Consider the following 23,255-nt stretch of genomic DNA (forward strand, 5'->3'; position numbering starts at 1 on the left):
GACAGGGTCTGAACAGGTTCAACTCAGTTCCATGGGCTCTGTAACAACTGTTGCCCAGAATCCTCCAAAGAAAAGCAAGTCTAGAGAATGTTCTATATGGTAGTTTTTACTGTGCTGGTCGTCTCAAGCTTTGGAAATTGGTATTCTACCAAAAAAAAGTGAGACTTCAGCTATTTGAATACTCTGCTCCCTGGTCTCTGCCTAAACCTTTTTTTCTAAACAAACAGCAACATAGAAAGGAAAGAGTAAAGGAGAAGAAAGAAGGGACACATGGATGCTCTGAAATGTATTTTTTAAGATAAATAACTGCAGTTAAATAATATACTGCCAACTACTGTTAGTCACTCAGTCATGTCTGACTCTTTGCGACCCCAGGGACCCACCAGGCTCTTCTGTCTGCGGAGTTCTCCAATAATACTGCTGTGGGTAACCATTCTCTCCTCCAGAGGATCTTCCCAACTCAGGGATCAAACCTGGTCTCCAGGATTGCAGGTGGATTCTTTACCGTCTGAGCCGTAATATTCTGCCAAAACTCACTCTATGTACCCTGATTCTTATTTATTCCACATCAAGTTGAAGTGTGGGATCTTTTATTATATATCTCTATGATTGAAATTACTTACAATAAAGAGTTGATGGTCAAAAGCCATATGCAAAATTTAAATATAAATAATGTTTCAGTGAGAAACTACTTTTTTAACTGCTTGGGCATTATCAAAACATAATCTAAAAACCTCTCCTTGTAATCATGTAAATTAAATAGATAATCCTTTTTAAGGCACAAATCCAAAGATGGCAAAATTACCAAAAGTTCAGCATAGGGGACCACATTCTCCTAAGGGGTGTTAGGAAATTCAGACAGAGGCTGATGTTATGGCCAGGCTGAAATGGACATGGGCCTCAGCCAGAGGGCCCTGAAAGCCAGTTCATCTTTACAGGGCTGTAGGAAGGCTTGGACGGGGCTTCCAGGGGTGCCACTCGGGGAGCTCAGTGCAACAGCTATTTATCAACCTGAAAGGAACCGATTCAATATTTTAGCAACCGATGCAGCTGAACCAGCACAAACTGGCTAAACACCAGCTCTGCCTGCAGCTTTCTGTAACTGCAACTTGATAAAAACGGTCGACTATGGGCACACTGCTTTACATTAGTTTATTACAAAAGAAAAACAATCCCCAGAGACTCGATATACAACATTCTAACTCTTAAATCCTTTTGCTGTTTCCTTTCTTAAAAATACTCTTCTGAGTCCACTCTTTGGAACCCAAGCCTGCTCAGTCCACAGGACAACCCAACTCCTTGGCTCCCAGACGCACAAGTCAGAGGTTCCAGCAGTCACAGCCACAGCCAAGGCAGTGAAAACACTCTCCAACGTGGATGAACCCTCTGAGAAAAATTTCAATAGCTGCTAACTCGTTCTAAATAAACAGTGAAAGGACTGTTTCTGCCCCTAAGACTAAACCCCACACATCTGATGCTCAAGCTCAGGTCTTCCTTTTTCCACCTGACACCTGGAAAGTATGATAGAATATTCACCGATGGGTTAATCCTAAGAGTGCTACTTGAGATCCAGATGAGTCAAAATAAATGGTCAGGGTATCTTCTAAAAAGCTCACGATGGCCTTTTTGGCTGGGTCACCAGCCAGTGCCTGGACATTGTTTATGTGCCCCAGGGCCGTTCTGACCATCTGGTCTCTCTCCTGCGGGTGGTGGGGTGCTCCGGCGTCATCTCTCTCTGTTCCTGACTTTAAAAACTGTAGGATGAAAGACTGGACCATGTCCCCATGCAGTTCGAGGGTTTCCCTGATGCAGGACAGGTCTGAGGGGCTGGCCAAGCTCAAGAGGTGAATCAGTGCCTGGCAGATTTGGGTCCGCAGGCTGGCACAGTACTTGAACTCCAAAAAGTCTGTGGTGTCTTCGCTTTTCTGCAAGGCAGTGACCAGGGCATTCCAGATCTCAGCGTACTGCTCAACCGACCCATAGTGCTCCCTCTTGCGGGGGACGGCCAGGGCAGCGGCTGATCTGATGCGTACTTTGAAGTTCTTGCATGACGTCACAACTGATGTCAGGGCGTTGTAGGCCTGGGAGGTCCACGGGGCTGTTTCTAAAAAGAATCCATAGTCATTAGAGCAAATGAAAGTTTAAATATAAGTGGGGGGAGAGAGAGGGGGGCTGAAGGAAACAGATACACTAGTGCTCGTTAGTCCTTCCATGTTTTCACTTAATCCTCCCTTAAAAAGCGGGTCCTGCATTTTACTGCAAAGGAAAAGAAAACACTGTCTAGGCAGTGACTGGGGGACAGAGCACTCAAGAGTAACTGGAGGCTCGTTTCCTAATACTGAGAAGATGATGCCCAGATTCCTGTCTTTGCTCCCTTCCTGCTGGCCCCCGAAAGTCAGCCAGCTCTATTCCTCGTCAGAGCTACCACTGCCCGCTCTGTTTCGGGAGCTCTTATTCCTCCAGATGGGCAGCAGAGTGAAATGCAGCTTCCTTAACGCTCCCAGCCCTTCCCAACTCCTCTGCTGCCTCTGAAGACAGGCGGCAGATACACACTTCAGTGAGCACCAATGCCAAAGGCCACTTCAGGCTGCTTCCTCGGTGGATGGAGCCGCGAGGCTCCCAGCTGACTGGCCTGCCTGGATGCTTCTGGCAGTACATGGAGCAGAGACAGACCTCCCTAACGTGATGCAGGCTCTGCTGGTCCAGAAGAAAGTTACCTCTCCAGGAAGACACCCCTGTGTTTCAGAAATGCTGGCAATTCAAGTGAGTGGGATCTGAAGGCTGTGATTCAGACCTCAGAGCAGCTGTCAGCCGCTGATGATGTACCGAGGTGCAGGGCCTGTCATCCTCAGAGGCAGATCCCTCCTTGCCTGCAGCATTCCACCCCAGTGCCAACATCTCCTGTGGGATTTCCAGTTAAACCCTCTTTCTCCCATGTCTGTTTTCCCCTTTAACTTTTTTTCTGATTGCTAAAACAATGCATGCTCACTGCAGAAAATTTTGAAAAATAAAAGCAGAAAAGAATCCTACTTATCATCCCATCGAGAGACAATCACTGTCAATATTCAGGTTAATTTCCTTTCAGTCTTTTTTCTACCCATTTATTGAGATCATACTGTAGAAACAATTTCCATATCTCATTTTCATTTGCTTAACTTCAGAACTATCTTCCCAGATTATCAAAAACTTTCTATAAATGTAATTTTAAGTGGCTACACAATACCCCTTTAAATATATAGATCGTGATTTACCTCACCTTTCCCTTAAATTGGGTGTTCAGTAAAATATCATGAATAACAGTGTGGTTTTATTAATAATGGAGACTGGCGTGTATTATCCAAAGAAGTCCTCCATCAGAGAGAAGGAGGAGACATTCTTACCGAGGGAAAGAGCAGGATTTTTAAATACATTTCCCAACGCATAACAGGCATTCCATCGGACTTTCATGGCAGCCTCAATCAGAACAGTAGAAATCAGGGCCTGGATAGCCTCCTCAATGATTTCAGCAAATCTGGGTTTTTCTATATGAGAAGGTTGCAGAAAATGAAGCAAATTTCCAAGGGCTCGGACTGCATTGCTTTTTACCTGGAGTAAGATGTAAAAGTATTAGAAGTCTGTTTTGCCAAAGATATGTGTCAGAAAGTCTAATTTTAGTTTAAAAAAAACAAACAGAAGGCCCAAAACATCTTAAAGCAACGAGATAATGAAAAATGTAACCTATAAAGGTGCAAGTTCTTAGAACTCTGCAAGGTCTCGTGGGGCCGACATTCTGAGCCATCAGAGAGGTGAGGCTCTACAGTTCCTTGCCCTGATTTTTTAATGTCAGATGGGACTTCAGAGAGGTCCATCTTCTTTGTTTTACAGAGATGGTGTGTAAGGCCCAGGGGCAAAAGGACATGGCTGGTTTGCAGCAAGGCTTGGAAAAGCTAGGTTTCATAATTCCAGTCCAATACTTTTCTGCCTAAAGTCTCAAACTTTGCAGCATACTAGAATCATCTGGGGAGCTTTTTCTAGGAAAACAAAACCCAATTCTGATGGAATTAACTTGTGGTAGGGCTTCCCAGGTCTTTAGAACCACTGACTAAGTCAAGCACTTGGTTTGGGCCTGGCGCTATGCTAGGTGCTGTAATAAAAGGCATCTTGGAGTCCAAGGTGGTACATGAAATGATTTTCAGGTCACAGATGAGGAAAGTCACCTTCAGAGAAGTTAAATAATGCACCAAAGGTCACTCAGCTACTAAGGGCAAGCCAAGATTTGAACTTGGCTGATGTCTGCTGCCCCTAAAGTGCACGTCTACACTTTAAAACTGAATCGTGTAACAGGGAATATTCAAAGCCACGCTGCTCATCTCTCTGACTTGTCAATTCTACCAAGAGATTTTGGGGAAAAACAAGCATGGAATAGTCTAACAGATGGCACTGATATTTTTCATGAGATTGGAAAGAACTGTACAAGTATGGAGTACAGTGTACACTATACACCCTGAGTACACTCAATCTCCTCTGAGCAGGGTTAAGTTTGGTGAGGTAAAACTAACACGCTAAGCGCCCAACTGAGAAACACGAGGCTGTGCGCTCAGTCTACCTTGTCTTTATCCTTGGAAGCATCTATAGCTGACTGCAGCATCTTCAAGAGCAGGAGGCCTGAGAACTCTTCCTGGAAACTTGGGTCTGGTGTTTCCCTGTCCCACCCAAAGCAAGCAAAACATGTTAACTGTAAAACCCACCTAAACATACACATCTACAAATATACTCACTCAGTGTAATTACAGAAACAGCTCCACAAATCTGCTCAGATTATACTGAGAACTTATTTAGGCTTTACATCTTTTGATTTAGTAGGTCTACATCTAGGGATGTAACCAAAAAAGGTATCTCACAATGGAGATTTCACACACAAAAATGTTCAATGCATATAAAAGCCTCCACTAACACGAATGTTCAGTTACAGGGGAATGGCGAAATAATCAGCACATAGTGACGACTGTATAATAACAAGTAACAATTTATAAAAAGTCTGTAGAAGTCAGCAGAATGCTTATACATGTTACATGTATACAGTGAAGGAACAAAAAGCAAGATGCTTGTGTATGCATAAGAGCAGTGGCCTCTGGAGAGGGAAATTAGGGGATAAAGCTGTGAATATATTCCTTAAAAAAATATACAAATACAATATTTAAAAATAGGGCAACCATTACTAAGGTTTTGATTTTCTACTTTTAGAGTTTTCACATTTTCTATAATGTGGATATATTACTTGCATCAGCATATAGTATTTTTTATACATATATATTAAAAATAGGTTACTAATAGTACTTGAAGGAATATAAAACAAAACAAAGCAGCAAGACTGACACATAATGTAAGGGAATTACTGCTACTTCCTTTCTAGTGGGATCAAAGATGTCCTCTTGGGACCTTGGCCTTGGAAGTCAACCGAGACAATGAGCTGCGTCACCTACATGTTGACAATCAGAGTGTCGGTCAGGTTGCCAAGGGACCAGGCTGCTTTGGCCCGGACATTAAGAGACTTGTCCTGAAGTGACATCAATACTGCATTGGCTGTGTCTGCAACAAATATGACATCCTGTAAGGTAAACAAACCAAAACGCTGTAGTTACTTTAGGAGTTCACACTGCTACCTTCAAAGTTCTCAAATTTGTTTTCAGAAAAAGCTATATAAGACTTTACCACAAACTTGTATTTGTAAATCAAAATTCATTTAATCAATTTACTGTTTTCTTATATGACAATTTAGACACTCATTAAAATTCCAGGGGAAGGTATCCCATGATTCTGATACGTGCCATAAACATTCAAGGAGACTACAGATTTTGCTCTTGCAAACATCTTATAACCGGGCCTGTGACAGTTATCTCTGAATTCTGCGCTTGGGCTTGATGTCCACCTTGGGAAGAGATGTGGGCAATGAAACACACTTCTGAGCACATCCTGTTCACTTACATACTTCTCAGTGAGATAAAGGTCACAAATAACAGTGAAGGAGAAATTTCTTTCTTCATGCTAAAACTTCTATTAACTTTCTAAGTTATCATTATTGTATGGTAATGTCCCATTTCACTTCTTTTTCTCATTGTCCATTAATTTAAACATTCACTGGCCTAGGGTCCTGGGCAGTGTGAAAAATAGTTAAATGAACTACAGACATTAGCATATTTTAGTACCAATTAAGGTAACCAGATTACAAAGCAAGTTAATCACCTTTACTGTCCACTTCAGGAGCTCTGTATCACCACAAACAGTAACAAAATGACTATAAAGCGGCAAGGTGGAGCTATGTGGGCTCACTGACCTGTCTGAGACAAGGAAAAAGCACATAGACCCCGAGGGCCCGTGAGGTGGCAGCTTTCACTAAACGGTTCTTGCTGTCGTTCAGCCCCAGCAGCATCGTGATGCACAGGATCTGCCTGTCGCTCTGCAATGAAAAAGGGAGGCCAAGCAAAAGTGAGTGAAATAGTTGTGAGGTACTGCCTTCGACAAATGACTGTGACACGTCTGTGTTGAATCCACAGTCAGGGAGGTGAACACAACTGAGTCTTTGAGGCTAACTTGGCAGAGAACAATGGTTCAACTCAGATCCAGTTAACACCAGAGGACCCACTCAAGGCAGGGCTTACACAGCCTCGTGACTACGTGTAACCTCTACCACTGTGGGAATCAGGTCATTTTGTTCTACTTTAATCATGCTGCCTTCCTTATAAAAACTAATTTATACAAATAAGAATGGATACAAATGCCATTAAGGGCTAAAGGAAGCAGCAGTCTAGACACACGTGTGTTAGGCACCAAACTAGGCATTTTCACATGCTTCACATTATCACGCACATCATTTCCATCTTACAGGTGATAAAACTAAGTTTTAGAGAAGTTAAGATAACCAAAGAGCTAGAAGGCAGAAGAGCTACTAGGATTTAAACCAGCTAGGATTCAAATCCAAAGAGCTAGGATTTTCTAACTTTTAGATTTGAAATCCTAAAATGTGACTTCAAAGCCTCTGCTACTTTCCCTTCTCCCCCCTCCTTCTTAGCACAGGGAGGTAAAGCTCCCCTGAGACATTAAGATTTCAGTGCTGCTCCCCACTGCTCTCACCCTACACTCAGGCAGAACATGCACCTTTTGCTCAGAGATGATGTTGAATACTGGTTCAAAAGAGTCAATATCAAACTCAAGCTCTCATGCTCAGCATCACAAATTAAAGATGAGAAAACACCCCGAAGGTTACCGGCAGACTGCTGAAGGCTTCCGGCAAGATGGAAGACAGGGCGTCACAGGCGCTGGCCTGCAGTGTCGGATGCTCTGCGTTCTGCAGGGCTCTGGGTAAAGGTCCATTGAGCATCATGGTCCAGAACGTCACCACCTGGAACGGGCACAGTTATAAGTGCAGCCCGAGAGATGACAGTGGGGCCAGCACGCTGCTCACACTACCGCCAGGGGCCAGAGTGTTTTCCTTAAAGCAGTCGCTCACTGTAAACGTTTTCACTAGTACTTCCTAAGCAGCAACGAAAGGAACTTTAGAAAGCAACTAATTAGATGCTTCCACAGTCTGGTACAGGGAAGCAGCAACAGTGACAGTAGTAGTGGGGACAAGAAGAAGAGGACAGCAACAGCTCTTAGTTGAGGCACCTGGGATCTTCTCTTGCTTGCGGCATGTGAACTCTTAGTTGCGGCATGTGGGATCAAGTGCTCTGACCAGGGATCAAACCCAGACCCCCCGCACTGGGAGCATGGAGTCTTAGCCACTGGATCACCAGGGAAGTCCCCCCATCAACTCTTTTTAATTTCAGCCCAACTAAATGAAGAATATATCATTATCTCCATTTTCACACAAGGAAACTGAGGCACGAAGTGGTAACCTGCTAGTGGGCAGCAGGGCTGGACTAGAATCAGATCAACTGAGCCCCAGCCAGGTGCTCTTTCAACCTGCCCCACGGTGGGCACAGGGGCCGGAGTTCCAGGGTGGCCCAGAGGCTGTGTTGGATCCAAAGACGCAGAGCTGGGGCTGAGGCCTCCAGCTGCTGCTTCCAGTTTCTGCAGCCTCGGGTGGTCGCTGAAACTAAGGTTTGGTACCTCTTCAGTAAAGCAGGGCAAAGACATCTACTTGGCAGAGTTTCTGTGATAATAACATGTAAGACTGTGTGTAAAGTCTCTAGCAGAGCGCTGGGTGCACATAGTGGGGATTCTTCAACTGAACAGTAGACTTGTTTTGAGTACTTTGAAGAATTTTCTTACTTCAGTGCCCCTCAAGGGAGACATCTGCAAGTGCCTTTAACAGTTTCCTTCTTATGCTTTTAAAAACCCTGAAGAATCACGCCCCACATGCAAATCTGTCTGGGGTTTTGGTGTCTCCATTTTCTCCCCATGGACTTAGTCCTAAATTTTGCCATGTACCAGTGCCAGTTCTTTCACCGTCACAATCCTATCACCCAGTCCCCCAGTCTGGGCCCTCTCGCCCCAAACCAGAAGACAACAGACAGGTGTGGTTGCCAGCCTGCAAGCTGGCCCCAAGGATTCTCACCCCTAATGTTTAGGAGGCCATGCCCGCCCATACTGACTTGGGCTGATCAGTGATCATAAAAACCCTATAGTTCTATCTTGCTCTCTCAATTAAATTGCTATAATGATGGCCAGGGCATTCCCTGTGGCTTGGTAGTGAAGAACCCGCTGCAGGAGATGCAGCAAATGTGGGTTCAATCCCTGGGTCAGGAAGATCCCCTGGAAGAGGAAATGGCAACCCACTCCAGTACTCTTGCTTGAGAAACCCCACGGACAGAGGAGCCTGGTGGGCTACAGTCCTTGGGGTCACAAAGAGTGAGACACGACTTAGCAACTGAGCAAGGGTGGCCAGCTGCCTCGTGCAGCTCTCTGGGGAGGTCCTCAGGGGACGGAGCGAGTGAGTGCCTGGCGTACTGCAAGGTATGTGGGTGAGTGAGACACCGCAAAAGAGGTGCCTCCCACCCTTGTCAAATTCGGCTGACTGCAGCCCCTGCCAGCATCCTGGCTGTAGTCTCATGAGACCTCAGCCAGAACCATCAGGTAAGCTGCCCCCAATTCCTGGCCCACAGAAACTATGTGAGAGAATAAATGTAAGATGTGGCTTTAAGCTGCTAAGTGTTTAGGGTAATTTATCAGTCAACAGTAAGGCAGTAACACAGAAAGTATATCCCTTTTTGACATATGAAATAATACCGAAGTGCGAGCAGTTAAGAGTCTTGCCCAAAGTCTCATGGAGCAAGAGAACAAGTCTGGATTAAATCCAGGTCTGTCTGATGGCGAAGCTCAACACAACTCCCTGCAAATGGTGACACTTCAATTTTAATGACTGTCTAGGGAAGGACTAGGGCTAGACATTCTTAATTCCCTGCAAGGATGATGGAAACTGTGAAGAGAAAAAGAACAGGCAGGCTGAGGAGGGCAGAGGGAGAAAACCTCACTCATGTTGAGCTGACTTTGCTTTTGGCACTAAGTAGAAGGTTTCTTTGGTAGGCTCATGTGTTCCTCCTCCAGAGAATAACTGGCACAGTGTGGGGGCAACACAAATAATCTAAGATCACAAAATCTAACGGAAATAATGGGGAGAGGGGGCTGGCAGTGAAGGGGTTAAGGAAATTAAGATTCACTGAACATCTATTTGCCAGTTTTCACACCTCATTCAATCTTCCAAAAGTCTAGTGAGTCAAGGATTTTTATTGCTCTTTATAACAAGGAAATTATACTCATAATGTTCATTAAGTGGTTTAATCTCATGACTTTGTATTCCAAATCCTGGGCTCTTCCCAGCATTCTAGTCTGTCTCTTGGACATACTGAGTAATAGAATTAGCTTTTGTGCAACAAAACTGGTTCTTCCATTGCTGGCTCTATGTTACACATTACCACATATTGAACTGCAAATAAAATGAAATGCAAATAAAACCTACTCCTCCTAAATTATAAACCATAATTTCCAATACTGAAAGAAACCAAACTCTCTGATACTTTCTGATACTGAAAGAAACCATCACTGAACCTCAAAATAAAACTGACTGAAGCACTAAGGAAAGAGAAAACCATGAATACACATTACTTACCAAGGGGACTGGAACTCTCTGATCAGGTGTTACGGAAGAATCTGGTTTATACTGGTGTATTAAGCTGGTACCCAGTTCTTCCAGAAGCTGCCAAGATAAAAAGAAACAGATTATCAGAGATGAATATTAGAACCATAGAGGTAAAAAGCAACTTCAATTTACAGATTACCTCAAATCAAGGGGAAAAATAATTTCCAATTGCTTTTCTTTCTTTCCTCAGCAACTTCTATCTCAGAGGCATTCTCAATAGGAGCAAAATCACCAGGTATATTTTGTTAATTTATTACCAAATCAATTTTTTGGGTTTATATGTAGAGCTGAAAATAGAAGAATGCATCACTTCCCTACCTGAAATATCCTAAAGAAATTCAGAACTCATGGACATGTGGCAAAGAACCCAAAAGGAGGAAAAGAAAAAAGAAAAAAGCACCTTTGCTCCATGAAGCTGGACAGACGGATCTGCCTCCCCCAGGCACTTGCAGATCACCTCTCCAAGCTCCATCAAGTAGACCTGCGTCATCGAAAAGTAGCCCCTTGCCAGATGAGCCAACACCTGCAAAGAAAATGGGATTAACCCTGAGAATGGAATACAGGACTGCAAGATCCAAAAGTGTTCCAGTATTTCAGAAATCACTCACACTCAACAAGGGGCTTAAATCTGATGTTGAATAAAACAAAACACAACCATAATCTTTATTTTATAACTAAAATCAACTAAGCATTATCATATAATTTTATGGTGCTTTATAATCTACAAAATGTGTTTAAGATTACCATTATTGTCTCACTTAAGCCCGGGAACAATTTTTCAAAGGAGATATTAACTAAATATTCTAGCTGAAGAAACTATGACTGAAAAAGTTTAAGAGATTAAAGTGTTGTGCATTAGTCGCTCAGTTGTGTCCAACTCTTTGTGACCCCATGGACTGTAGCCCACCAGACTCCTCTGTCCATGGAATTCTCCAGACAAGAATACTGGAGTGGTTGCCATTCCCTTCTCCATGGGATCTTCCTGACCCAGAGATCGAACCTGGGTATCCGGGCAGATCCGGGCAGAATTTCTTTAGGACATTTCAAGTAGGGAAGTGATGCATTCTTCTATTTTCAGCTCTACATATAAACCCAAATACAGGCAGATTCTTTACCAACTGAACCACTAGGGAAGCCCTAAGAGATTAAAGGACATGTGTAATATCAACCAGATAATTAGCAGCAGACCCCAAGACCAAACCTGTGTCTTAGGTCATGCCTGAATACAGAAAAAACAAATACTTTAATCTAGGGTGGTTCTCTTCCTTTGAAGGAATAAATATTTTGTTGTCTCTAAGCAGATATAAGACCAAAGAGAAGTAAACATTTATTTTAATCTTCAGTTGCAGATATCAAAGATTATAATTTCTTTCAGAATTATTATATAATCTATAACACCTATTGGCCATATAGTACCTGAGATGACTAAAATGGCTTGCAACAAAACGGATGAATCTGACATTTTACAACCAAGCCCCTCCACCTACCCCTCAAAACAAGACAACAAAGCATTCACACTTAAAATGCGAATTCACGCACAACTCCCACTAATACCAATGACACATGGCTTGGTTTTACATTATTTTCACAGACTTACTCCTCATGAAGTAATCACCGTGTGAAGAAAGAATGTGTATGTTTGTGTGTGTGTGCTAGGTCACTTCAGTTGTGTCTGACTCTTTGTGACTGGCTCCTCTGTCCAAGGGATTCTCCAGGTGAGAATACTAGAGTGGGTTGTCATTCCAGGGAATCTTCCCAACCTAGGGATCAAACCTGTGTCTCCTGCGACTCCTGCACTGCAGGCAGATTCTTTACTGCTGAGCCACCAGGTAAGCCCCGTGAAGAAAGAATGATTACTTCCATTTCAGAGAAGAGGAAATGAAACCTCCTACCTGCAAGGCCTCCAACCGCATGGGGAATGGCTCATAGATGCTTCCTCCTGCAGAACCAGCATCGCTACCTGAACAGGAATCCTCCCTGGGCAGAACAACAATGGAAATGCAAAGTCGAATGAGCCAGCAGGGCTCTGAAGATGACTGTGGTGAGCTAACTGCCCCTTCTTCTACAAAGGGTCCTGAAGGGGCCTTCTTCCACCATTCAGGAGGACTCAGGTGAGGAGTGGCTGAGCTGCTGCTGCCGAGTCCAGAAGAACAGGGCTGTTGTAGAAGTAGCTGGACTTCAGGTAGAGGTGCGTGAGTGGACACTATGGCTCCCAACAGTGTGAGACTCGACACACGAACATTAACGTCTGTCAAAGGAACAGTAAGAACCTGTCACCATGGGAACGGTGCCCACAGAGATCATAATTATCCCTGTAGGCAATTAAGAGTTATGACTTTCTTGTTTAACCTGAATCTAATTAAACCTCTAGACAGAACTTCCAGTTTACAGGAAACACATGTATAAGTTAAACAACATCATAAGGAAAATATCCTACAAATTGAGGGTGAAACATACTATAAAGACAACTGGTAGGACTTCCCTGGTGTTCCAGTGGTTAAGAATCCACCTTCCAACGTAAGGGACACGGGTTAGATCCCTGGTTGGGGAACTAAGATCCCATGTGACTCGAGCAACGAGGGAGATGCCCCCGCACACCACAAAGAAGACCCAGTGCAGCCAAAAAAAAAAAGAAGACAACTGGCTTAGACCCTTCCAAAAGCATCATGAAAGAAAGAAAAAGAGTGGCGGGCCGCTATAGAGTCCAAAAGGTAAAAGTGAGGGGACAGGACAAGATGGCACAGTAGGAAGATGCTAGGCTCTCCTCTCATAGAGAGGAAAATTATAATCACGTAGAGCCACCATCTCGGAGAACGACCTGATGACCAGCAGGAAAAATTTTCCACAACTAAACTTTTTTTTTTAATAGCCATACTGAGACAAGTAGGAGGGGCAGAGACATGGTCTGTGAGGGACTTACACCCCCTCAGTGCTACAAACCACAGGCAGGAGGGATTTCACAGCCTTAGAGGTTCTCCTGAGGAGTGAGGGTTCTGAGCCCAATGTTGGGCTCCCCAGCCCAGGGGACCTGCACCAAGAAGATGACTCCCCCATAAAGCCGGGCTTTCAAAACCAGGGGGGCTTACACCTGAGAGAGAGAGTCGGAGGGCTGTAGAGAATTGTGAATCCACTCCAAAAGGCTGTGCACAGAAGCTCACTGGCTCCAGGTTATGGCCCACAGACAGTTTGAAAAGAAGCTGATCTGAGGAGATTCACTGACTCATAACAAAGCATGCGCCTGAGGGTTACTGAGAAGCTAGTTAAGTGCCACTTAAAAAAAATTTCTTCTTCTTCATCTCTCTCTCTCTCTACTTAGTCAGCCAGGCACTGGCAGGCACCAGCTCTGACTCTCGCCATCTAGTTCACTAGCATGCATCTGTGGATCCCACCCAACACAGGCTAATCTAACTCAGTTCCCAGTCACAGCCAGCTGCGCTGGGAGCCAACGCTATACACTAAGACACCTGCAGGAAGTGCGGCCCAGGAACAACAGAAGCGCGGCTGCCACTCACACAGGGGACATTCCTGGCGCACTTGGCTCTGGTGCCCCGGGGGAGCCATGCTACGGGGCCTCAGAGTTTACCTTCCAGAGTTTACCTAACCCCTCTATCAAGAACAGGAGATGCAGCTGATCTACCTGACACATACAAACAAACAGAGGGCTAGGCAAAATAAGACAAGCCTCAATAAATTTAATAAGACTGAAATCATATCACACATCTTTTCAGGCTAAAATCCTATGAGACAAGAAATCAACTACCAGAAAAAAACACAAATAAGTGGAGTCTAAACAACACGCCACTAAACAACCAAATGGTCATTGAAAAAAATAAAAAAGGAATACCTTGAGACAAATGAAAATGGAAACACAGTGTTTCAAAATCTACTGCATAAAGCAAAGGCTGTTCTAAAAGAGAAGTTCATAGCAATACAGGCCTACCTCAGAAAGTAAGAAAAATCTCAAATAAACCACTTAACCTCATACCTAAAGGAACTAAAAAAAGAAAAACAAAACTCAAACGGAAAATAAAGATGAGAGTGGAAATATATAAAATGATACTCATACACACATACACAAGATAGAAAAGATCTATGAAACCAAAAACTGGTTCTCAAAAAGATAAAATTGAAAAACCTTTAGCCAGACTCATCAAGAAAAACAGAGAGGGCCCAAATCAATAAAAGAGCCCAAATAAAAGAGCCCAAATTGCAAAGAGTCAGACATGACTGAGTGACTGAACTGAACTGAAATCAATAAAATCAGAAATGAAAGAGAAGATACAACCAAAACCACAAAGGATTATAAGAGATTGCTATAAACAGTTACATGCCAACAAATTGGACAACCAAGAAGAAATGGATAAATTTCTAAAAACATTCAATGACCAATTACTAGTAATGAAATCAAATCATTGATCAAAAAATTCCCCCCAAAACAAAAGCCCAGGACCAGATGGCTTCAAGGGTGAGGTAAATTATACCAAACATTTAAAGAAGACTTAATACCAATCCTTCTTAAACTATTCTAAAAAACTGAAGAGGAAGGAATGCTTCCACATTCACTGTATCAGGCCAACATTACCCTGATAGCAAAACTAGGTTTTATATTCCACTTCTTTCCCAAAAGAGGAAGATGTCTATCTGTCTACCCATTTTCTACTTATATCTAAAGACTATGAATTATTATATACCAGAGCAGAAGCGAAGAAGTGAAGTCAAAGTCGCTCAGTTGTGTCAGACTCTCTGTGACCTCCAGGGACTATACAGTCCATGGAATTCTCCAGGCCAGGATACTGGAATGGGTTGCCTTTCCCTTCTCCAGGGGATCTTCCCAACCCAGGGATCAAACCCAGGTATCCCACAATGTGGGTGGATTCTTTACCAGCTGAGCCACGAGGGAAGCCCCACTAGAGCAGAACCCCTAGGATTTGCTCGGTCTTCATTCTAAAGGGATACTCCAGCCACTGCACTGATGCATTGAAAAGGCATTGAACTTTACAGCTGATTCTCCAAGTTATTTCTTTCCAGTGGTGCCTACGGGGGCTTCAGGGATCAAAAGTAGGGTTCTGGGGATAGTTGGCTCCCCTCAAAGTTTGAGGATAATAAATAGAATTATCTTAGTGTTATAAAAATATTCTGAATATTTTAAACTAGTAATCTAGATTTTATTGATATAAAGAAGCAATCAATTTCAAACTACCACCAACCTTTGTGGCGGATATAAGGCTTTATCTGGTTCCAGACTTTGGTCAGCAGGCTGAGTTTCAGACGGTTATAAGGTGAATTTGATACCAAGTTTGCAAGACACTAGAAAACACAAAGAGTAGCTCATTAATGGGCCTGATTAAGCCGCAGCACAGAGACAAAATTTAAAGCATTTAATTAAAAAACAAAAGTCTTTACAATCATTTGAAAATCAGTCTTTTTTTTCTTTTCCTTTTTTAAAGGGAAAAGGGCACTTGGTACAACTTAAAGGAATTGCCTTAGTAAATCATTTATTTGGACATACAAAGAGTGTAGCTGTGATCAGACAAGTAGGAAGAACAGACTTCCAATCAGGTTATCTGTAATAAAATTACTTATATTCTTAAGTCAATTTATTTGTGGGCAATATAAACATTACACAGAAATAGAAAAGCTGCTTCTGCCAGCTCACTGATATCTTGGCACATTTACCTTAATTATCTGAGTGAGGGTCTGTGAGGATGATTCCGCCACCAAAGCTAACAAAAGACATCTGTGCAACTCTTTAATGCTGGAAGCGATCATTACGGAAAAGGGAGTGAAAGCCCTTTTGTGGTCACTGGTATCTTCAGCAATGGAAAGAAACTGCTTTGAGCCTTCCAAGATGGCAGATAAAACTTGCAGGGCACAGGCACGTGTCTGAAATTTCAGGAGGATTCACATCAGTGAGTTAAAAATCAGGAGTCAAATCCCCTTCTTCCTATATATACACTTTTCATTTTCAAAGTATTTAGATCATTTTAATTAGATGAATAAAGGCAATGCAATTTCTATCAGGTCCTAAAAGTGGCTGTGGACTAAGGCACTTGCACTCTCATTCCCTACCCTCACTTAAAAAAAAAAAACAAAGAACTTTAAATCACATTGCTGTTAGGTTTTCTTACTGTAGGGAATAAATCTAAGCTATACCATAGTATAAAAACCTGAAATCATGAGCATGAAAATAACTTAAGGACGAGAAGCCTAGTTTAGTCAAGTATAAAGCCAACGAACAAGAGATAAGTCAACAACCTGTGGGGTGGAAAAAGACAGACCCATCTATGATCTGTTTCATATCAAAGTTCCTGAGGACGTTCTGCTTTACATTCTACCCTAAATCATCCATGAGCGCTCAATGTTAATTAAATAGGATATTTGGAACTCCATGCATACTCAGCTTGGCAGACACTATTCGTGACCAACTTTCAGGAGTATTCTTAGGTACAGAAAATAACACTACCTACAATAAAAACCTTTGATACTCAAAGAAATACTATTAAATGTAACCTTATGGATGGAAAGGAAAATACGTGCACCTCTGTCAGTGGACTGCTGTTATCTGTCAGGAATAGTGCCTTTGCATCAAGATTTTCTTTATAAAGTTAATTACTTTTAATTGGTACTCTGACGATTCTGCAGTATTAAAAATCAGAAAGGAAAAAAATAAATAGAAAGAAAGCCAAATTTAACCAAAATGGAATGTAGGTGATAAATGCAGGACTACTAATGAAACAGTACTGTACCCTCTTTGGCCAGCTCACCCCAAAATGCCAATTAAAAAGACTTTTAAAAAGCAAGGAATCAACATTATAACTTTAGGATCTAATCTAAATATTTACTCAATAAGAAGCACATCGGAGTTTGGTGTGAAAAAGGTTTTCCAGAAAATCTTCAACTATGTTATCTCCAAATTGCTGTTGTTGTTCAGGAGTTAAGTCGAAATAAATCATTTCTACATGCCTTTTACAGAGTAGAATCATAAACAAAAAACCAAAGTTTTGTTGCTGTGAGAACAAATTTACAGTACAGCAGTATGAGCCTTTGAATAATCACAAGCAAGTTAGGAAGTTGACAATGTAATGAGGACAGTGGTGTGTGTGTGTGTGTGTGTGTGTGTGTAGCTGGGGGAGAGAGAAGGAGATCTCAAGCACAAGTCAGCTGATCCAAGAACTCAGATAAGGGGCTACCAAAATTTTTCTGTAAAGGGCCAGTAGTACAAATTTTATATTCTAGATTTTGCACACCACAGAGTCTTTGTTGCAACCACTCAACTCTGCTATGGCAGCACAGACACTGTATAAATAAATAAATGTGGCTGTTTTCAAATAAAATTTTTCTTTTGGACAGTGAAATCTAAATTTCACACAATTTTTGCATGTCACAAAATATTCCTTGTATTAAAAAAAAATTAAACCATTAAAAACCACTTAGCTCACAGATCATACAAAATCTGGCAGTGAGCCAGATTCAATCCATTGGCCATAGTCTGCCAACCCTCTGATTAGACGACTGGCTGGTCTTAACTGAAAAAGGTAGATGTTGTGCTAAAGAAACTGCCATTTCTTTAAAATGTAATTAAAATCTACAATTTCAAGAGCTCGCCAACCAAACAAAATTAAAAGCCAAGCTGTAAAAAGAAACTAATATTCAAGATAAAAAGTTTTCAGCTCAATTAACTTTGCTTCCTAACTGGGAAAAAGCATTCGTAACTATCACCGATGAAAACCAAAGAATGTCAATGAGGGGCTTCCCTGGTGGCTCAGTGGTAAAGAAGCCGCCCGCCAATGCAGGAGACAGTTTGGTCCACATCCTGGTCCCGTATGATCCCACGGGCCTGTGCACCACATTGTCGAGCCTGCACCCTAGAGCCCACGCTCTGCAACAAGAGATGCCACCTGTGCACCGCAACTAGAGAATAGCCCCCACTCACTGCAACTAGAGAAAAGTCCACAAAGCAAAGAAGACTCAGTAGAGCCAAAATAAATAAATAAAACTATACATAAAAAATTTCTCATTATGTCAGTGACAACTGTGCTACCACAGGTTTAGATCAGAGCTGCCATGAACTCCAAACCATCATCAGTGTGGACTTCAGGAGAAGATATGATACTAACTCTCCTGTCATGCTTCATCCTGGCTAAGAGAAACTTCAGTCTATGCTCTCCAACTCTATACTCAACAAGCACCCGAGAAGATGACCACTCAGCTTTTATACATGGCTGCACCTTTAAACCTAGCTCTGATCAATCCAGAATGCTGTTCCATTCCAATGACATGAACTAGTACTTTTAATTTTCACACATAACTTTCTAGCAGTCTTTCCAAAAAGCCTCTCCCACCGATAAAACACTTCTTACTATCATTAAACATTTCAAAAATGATAAAGATATAAATATCATGAAAATTATGTCAACCTACTTTCTTCTCCATATTCTCAGCTATTTGCTGCAGTTCCCTTCAGCTGGAGGGTCTTCAAAAATACATATAAATTTTTTCAATTTTTAAAGCAGTTTTCCTTCCAATTACTAGAATGCCTCATTAGTTATTTATTTGCCACCACCATTTTCCATTTTCCTCCCAGATTCTCATTTGTTAATGACTCAGTCAGTCAGAAACATTTTTACTAGTTTAACCATTTAGTATATAGAGCATTTGAAATTACCCTATAAAACATTTTTCTGTGTTCATAATTGAGGCTAGTTTATTTTTCTTCACCCTATAAAAAATGTCAAAGGGTCATTTAGAAGTTTTCTTATATAGTAATTAGCTAATCAAGGAGATGATCAAAGGGAGTTCCAATGTATTATGAATTGCTAGCCCTCCTCCTTGCTTTTAAGGGAAAAATTCTAAAAACAGAAAAGAAATAATACTATTGACCTCATTAAAACTATTTACTTTGAAAAAGTAGGTTGGTTACCTGAGGACATGAGATACCATTCAGCATGACTTTTTAATGTTCATTATCATAAGGGGAATCTAAACAGCAGATTACTTTCCTTATTTGGGTAAAAAGCTAACTTCCGGAGAAGAGTTAACATATCCAAGAAGAGGCAAGTATCTGATCAGCCATAGCTACCTTGCTGTAGTTATCCACAACTGCCAAATTATATTTTCTTCTTTTTTAAAAACAAGTTTTTCTTATTAAACTATGTATTACTATTTATTACATATGATTTGAAAAATACGGAAAAGTTGGAAGAAAAAAAACCACGTTGGGAATCATAAAATTCTCTATCCAATACTTTCATAAAACATCATCCACATTCCCCAGCTTTACATCTTTCATAACCACTATATATCATGATATTCCAGTGGGTATTTAAGCCATTTTGAATTTTTTTTCTATTGTAAACACCATGGCAGCATTTTCATAAAAGAAACTGAAGCATAGCTGCTTCAGTGCAGTTCAGAGACAACACTGAAGCAGTAACTCAGCGTCTCATGCTTCAAGCCAGTCCTGGGGCAGGAGACCTCAGCATGGTCTCCCTCAACCCGACAGTCACGTAAGCCCTGTCCTCCTATACCCCTGCCCATCGTGTGGTTCTCAAGTCAGGACTTGGGTCAGTATTAGTAAGAGCCTTGTTCTGTGATACGATTAGATGGGGCAGAGGGAACAAAGACTTGTGAAGTCTTCCTAGTTGTAACACTTAGAATTTAAATGCTCTTACCTTTGGAGAAGGATCTTTTAACGTAAGAGTCATCAGGGACACAGACTGTGGGCTTCCAAGCTCTGGTGTATCAGGAACAAAGGCTGACCAGTAGCCATATAGAACTTTTTTTTCTATTGATTTTATAGTAGAAAGAAAACATGCTAATGCTCCTTGGCGAACTTTGGCTTGGTAAGACCTTTAACAATCAAAAGAAGGAAGAAAAGTCTTTTAATTGCTTTTAAAAACAGGAGCATGAAATGCTATTTTTTATAGGCAACTCAAATGACACAGTGAGAAATTCAGCATTCCACGTAAGTCTGAAAGATGCCAACATATTTTTTAAATTATTTCAAAATGTGGTCACAACATGTTAAAGCAGTTTGTTTACATAACAAGTTAATAAGGTCGATAATTTAAAAAAAACTACTAGCTAGCGAGTAAGCGGGCAACATTTTGATATTAGGAATTAGTATACAATATGAGATACTGCAGAGTACCCACTCATCCAACAGACAGGCACTGAGGATACCTAAGCATGTGCCAGGCACTGTGCTGAGGCTGGCAGACAGAATCAAAGCTCCTACCCTTGACGAGCTTATCATGGCAAAGACAGTTAAAGAGACTACAGCACAGTAATCAGAGACAGTCACAGAAGGGAGTGACTGGAATAGGGAGTCAGAAAAGGCTTCTCAGAGCGTGACTCTGAGCTCACATAGAAAATGAGTAGTGGTTAATAAGGCAAGAGGCAAAACAAGTAAGAGAAAGAATAAACCCAGGCAGAGGAACCATACGGACAAAGCTGGAGGAGAGAACAATGCAAACTGCAGAGTAATGCAAAATCCCACACAGATGAGAATCGTCAAGCTACAGCACATGCGACAGACTTTAAAGTAAGGTTATGAGCTTATACACTCAACTCAGAATATAAAGCATAAAAATATAACAAAATACTACTACCTCACTTTACTCTGCATGCCTCCTTCAGCATCAGAATAGTCTGACTCACTACTGCTGACCCTCCTCCAACTGGAAGAGCTGAAGGGTGAAGAGACCCGGTCTTTTCCTGCAGCTCCACTTCCAGCTAACGGCAGACTCTGAGCACCTGGGGAGGAGGGGCCCTGAGCGTCCCCTCTGTGCAGGTTCAGTCTGCCTGGGCCAGTGACTGGGGCTACTTCTCTTTCACCACTGGACTCCTCCTCCTCCTCCTCCTTCTCTCCTTGCTGGATTTTCTTCGCTTTTACTTTTGATTTTTTCTTTTTACTCTGATTTTAGGAGCAAATGAAAACATATACATGATAGCTATTGGTAACTTCTCATTTGATAATTACTAAGTATGCCCCCAACATGTAGTGTGGATAAAGAAGAGGAGAAGAGAACAAAGCGGCACTTCCTCAACAGTCTCTGCGTCAGGCACTACGCTAAGTGCTGACATACCTGGACCTTACTGGACTGTAAGAAACAAGGCATGAAATGCATGGGACAGAGCAAAACGTGGCACCTGGGTTTAAATTCTCTCTGTGACCCTGGGCAAATCATTTAGCCTCGCAGAGCTCGCCCGTCCTCATCTGTTTAAGTACAGGCTAACGCCACCTTCCTTGCACGGCTGTGAAAGCATTCAGGCTTCTCAACAGAGGTTCTGCAAGAGACTGAGGTCTACACAAAATGACGTGGGTGACTGTCTTCTCAGTTCTCCCAAACAGGATACACAGCTAGTATCACTCTAGACGCCTAGGAGAAACGTGATTCCATTACATACAGTCCATGTTTTAGGGCACTGGGGCTTTGTAAATACAATGTAAACACCGATTTCTTCCTTCCTTCTACTTCCTTCTTTCAGACATCCAAAGGTCTTTGGGATCTGTGCCCTCCTCTGCATGCTCAAGATCCCTAACCTCATCACTTCTACCTTGGATTATTACTGTGGCTCCAGACTTCTTACCCTTTTGCTCGCTACCACAAAGATTTTTCTGAAATGCAAATCTGATCGTATCACTCCCCTATATAAGATTCTTAATTTCCACCACCTATAAGATAAAAACCCGACCTCCTTAGCACATGGTTGAAAGACCCTTATGATTTGGCCTCTGCTACATACCTGCCCCACCTTCCCCTCTGCATACCTGACACTCTAGCCCACTGGTTAATAAATAGGCTGCATGCATTCACACTCCCCATGGTTGTTACCCATTGCTCTCTCGGGGAAAAAACAACTCTCCTTCCTTCCCTGTACTCATTCCTGAGGCTCAGGAGAGCCACTCTGTTTTTTAAAAAAGCACTCCTTACTCATCTATTGGTTGCCCTGAATGTGCCCCTGGAATACCCTGTGGATATTCTGATGAAAGAAATCAGAAGACTGCAATATGGTTATTTACTTACCCACCTTCACCTTCTCCCTCAAATTCCTAAAACCAGAGTCAATGTTCCTAATGCTTAGATATAACAGTAAATGTTGAGTAAGTGAATGAGTGAAAGAATTTCTAATTACAAGCATTTCTCAGGTATTACACTTTTAGGTGCAACACCTAGGCCATGTATCTGTACGGTTCTCCAACAGAAACATGAGGGAGATGGCAGCTGTCTGGAAAGACTGAGAAATCTGACAGTGGCAACAGAGGCCTATAATGGTTTCCAGCCAGCCTTTTAGAGAAAACATCTGCTGAGCTGTGGTCCTCAGAACTTGAGGGATAAGGATGACTGGCTATGGGTATAAAGTGAATGCCCGTTTTTATAGCTGTTATACTGCCTAAACCACTTAGAAGTATTAAGATGCTCTAACTGGTATTTTTAGCCATTGGATGAATTTAAACTTACTATGCTAAACATCCTAAGCTGAAATAAAATTCAAGGTGAGCCTTGGCACAGCAGTGATGCAAATCATAGAAAACACATAGAGCAAGCAATTAAAAACAATCCATAGCTTAAATCTAAATAGACATAAGTGTACCACAGCCGGGCGAGAAGTGCTGGACTCTGACTGCTGAGGCTGGATGGGCGGTCGTCCATCGTACTGAGGAAGTGGAGTGGGGTACAGCACAGTGGGCATCTCTATGTTTAGTCCAGGGAGTCCATGGAACATGGATTTCTAATAAAGATTAAGGAGACACACACACAAAATGAATCATAAAACAAGGTTATTCACCATATTTTGAATCACACAGATGAACAGATTGATGTTTAAAAGCTTTACAAAGGAAACTAAAATAGATAACAGAAAATAGATAACCTGAAGGTTCAGAGCTTAAAGAGGAGTTTAATCTCATCTAGTCCAGAAGGATCTGGTTTGGCTAGGTTTAACTTTAAATTTTCGTTTATTATCACTTTTATTTATTAATTTAAAAAACTTATCAGTTTTACCTAATTATTTTATCTGTAATTTTTTAAACCCATCTCTCATATCCATATCCAAATCTAGCTCTCTATGTATTTGGAAGCCAGGGAGATGGCACAGGAAAAAAATCAAAATTTCAGTCATGATAAAGCTAAGT

At 41.9% G+C, this 23,255-nt stretch overlaps 1 protein-coding gene across 2 annotated transcripts in view; it reads right to left on the reverse strand.

Annotated features, from left to right (window-relative positions):
* Positions 1–1,135: 1,135 nt before the first annotated feature.
* HEATR6 (HEAT repeat containing 6) overlaps positions 1,136–23,255 on the reverse strand; it is a 30,656-nt gene continuing 8,536 nt past the window's right edge. For both annotated transcript variants that reach the window (XM_061142752.1, XM_061142751.1), the window contains 14 exons: positions 22,715–22,852; positions 20,728–21,032; positions 19,789–19,966; positions 15,794–16,000; positions 15,325–15,424; positions 12,010–12,365; positions 10,518–10,640; positions 10,088–10,174; positions 7,244–7,378; positions 6,314–6,436; positions 5,463–5,587; positions 4,586–4,682; positions 3,381–3,585; positions 1,136–2,104 (listed from right to left, as the gene is read on the reverse strand). In XM_061142752.1, coding sequence (XP_060998735.1) covers positions 1,533–2,104; positions 3,381–3,585; positions 4,586–4,682; positions 5,463–5,587; positions 6,314–6,436; positions 7,244–7,378; positions 10,088–10,174; positions 10,518–10,640; positions 12,010–12,365; positions 15,325–15,424; positions 15,794–16,000; positions 19,789–19,966; positions 20,728–21,032; positions 22,715–22,852 — 2,751 coding nt within the window. In that variant the 3' untranslated portion in view covers positions 1,136–1,532. The remainder of the gene's footprint in view (positions 2,105–3,380; positions 3,586–4,585; positions 4,683–5,462; positions 5,588–6,313; positions 6,437–7,243; positions 7,379–10,087; positions 10,175–10,517; positions 10,641–12,009; positions 12,366–15,324; positions 15,425–15,793; positions 16,001–19,788; positions 19,967–20,727; positions 21,033–22,714; positions 22,853–23,255) is intronic.

The sequence above is a fragment of the Dama dama genome, chromosome 5 (assembly GCF_033118175.1).
Source record: "Dama dama isolate Ldn47 chromosome 5, ASM3311817v1, whole genome shotgun sequence".
In the NCBI taxonomy this organism is placed as follows: Eukaryota; Metazoa; Chordata; class Mammalia; order Artiodactyla; family Cervidae; genus Dama; species Dama dama.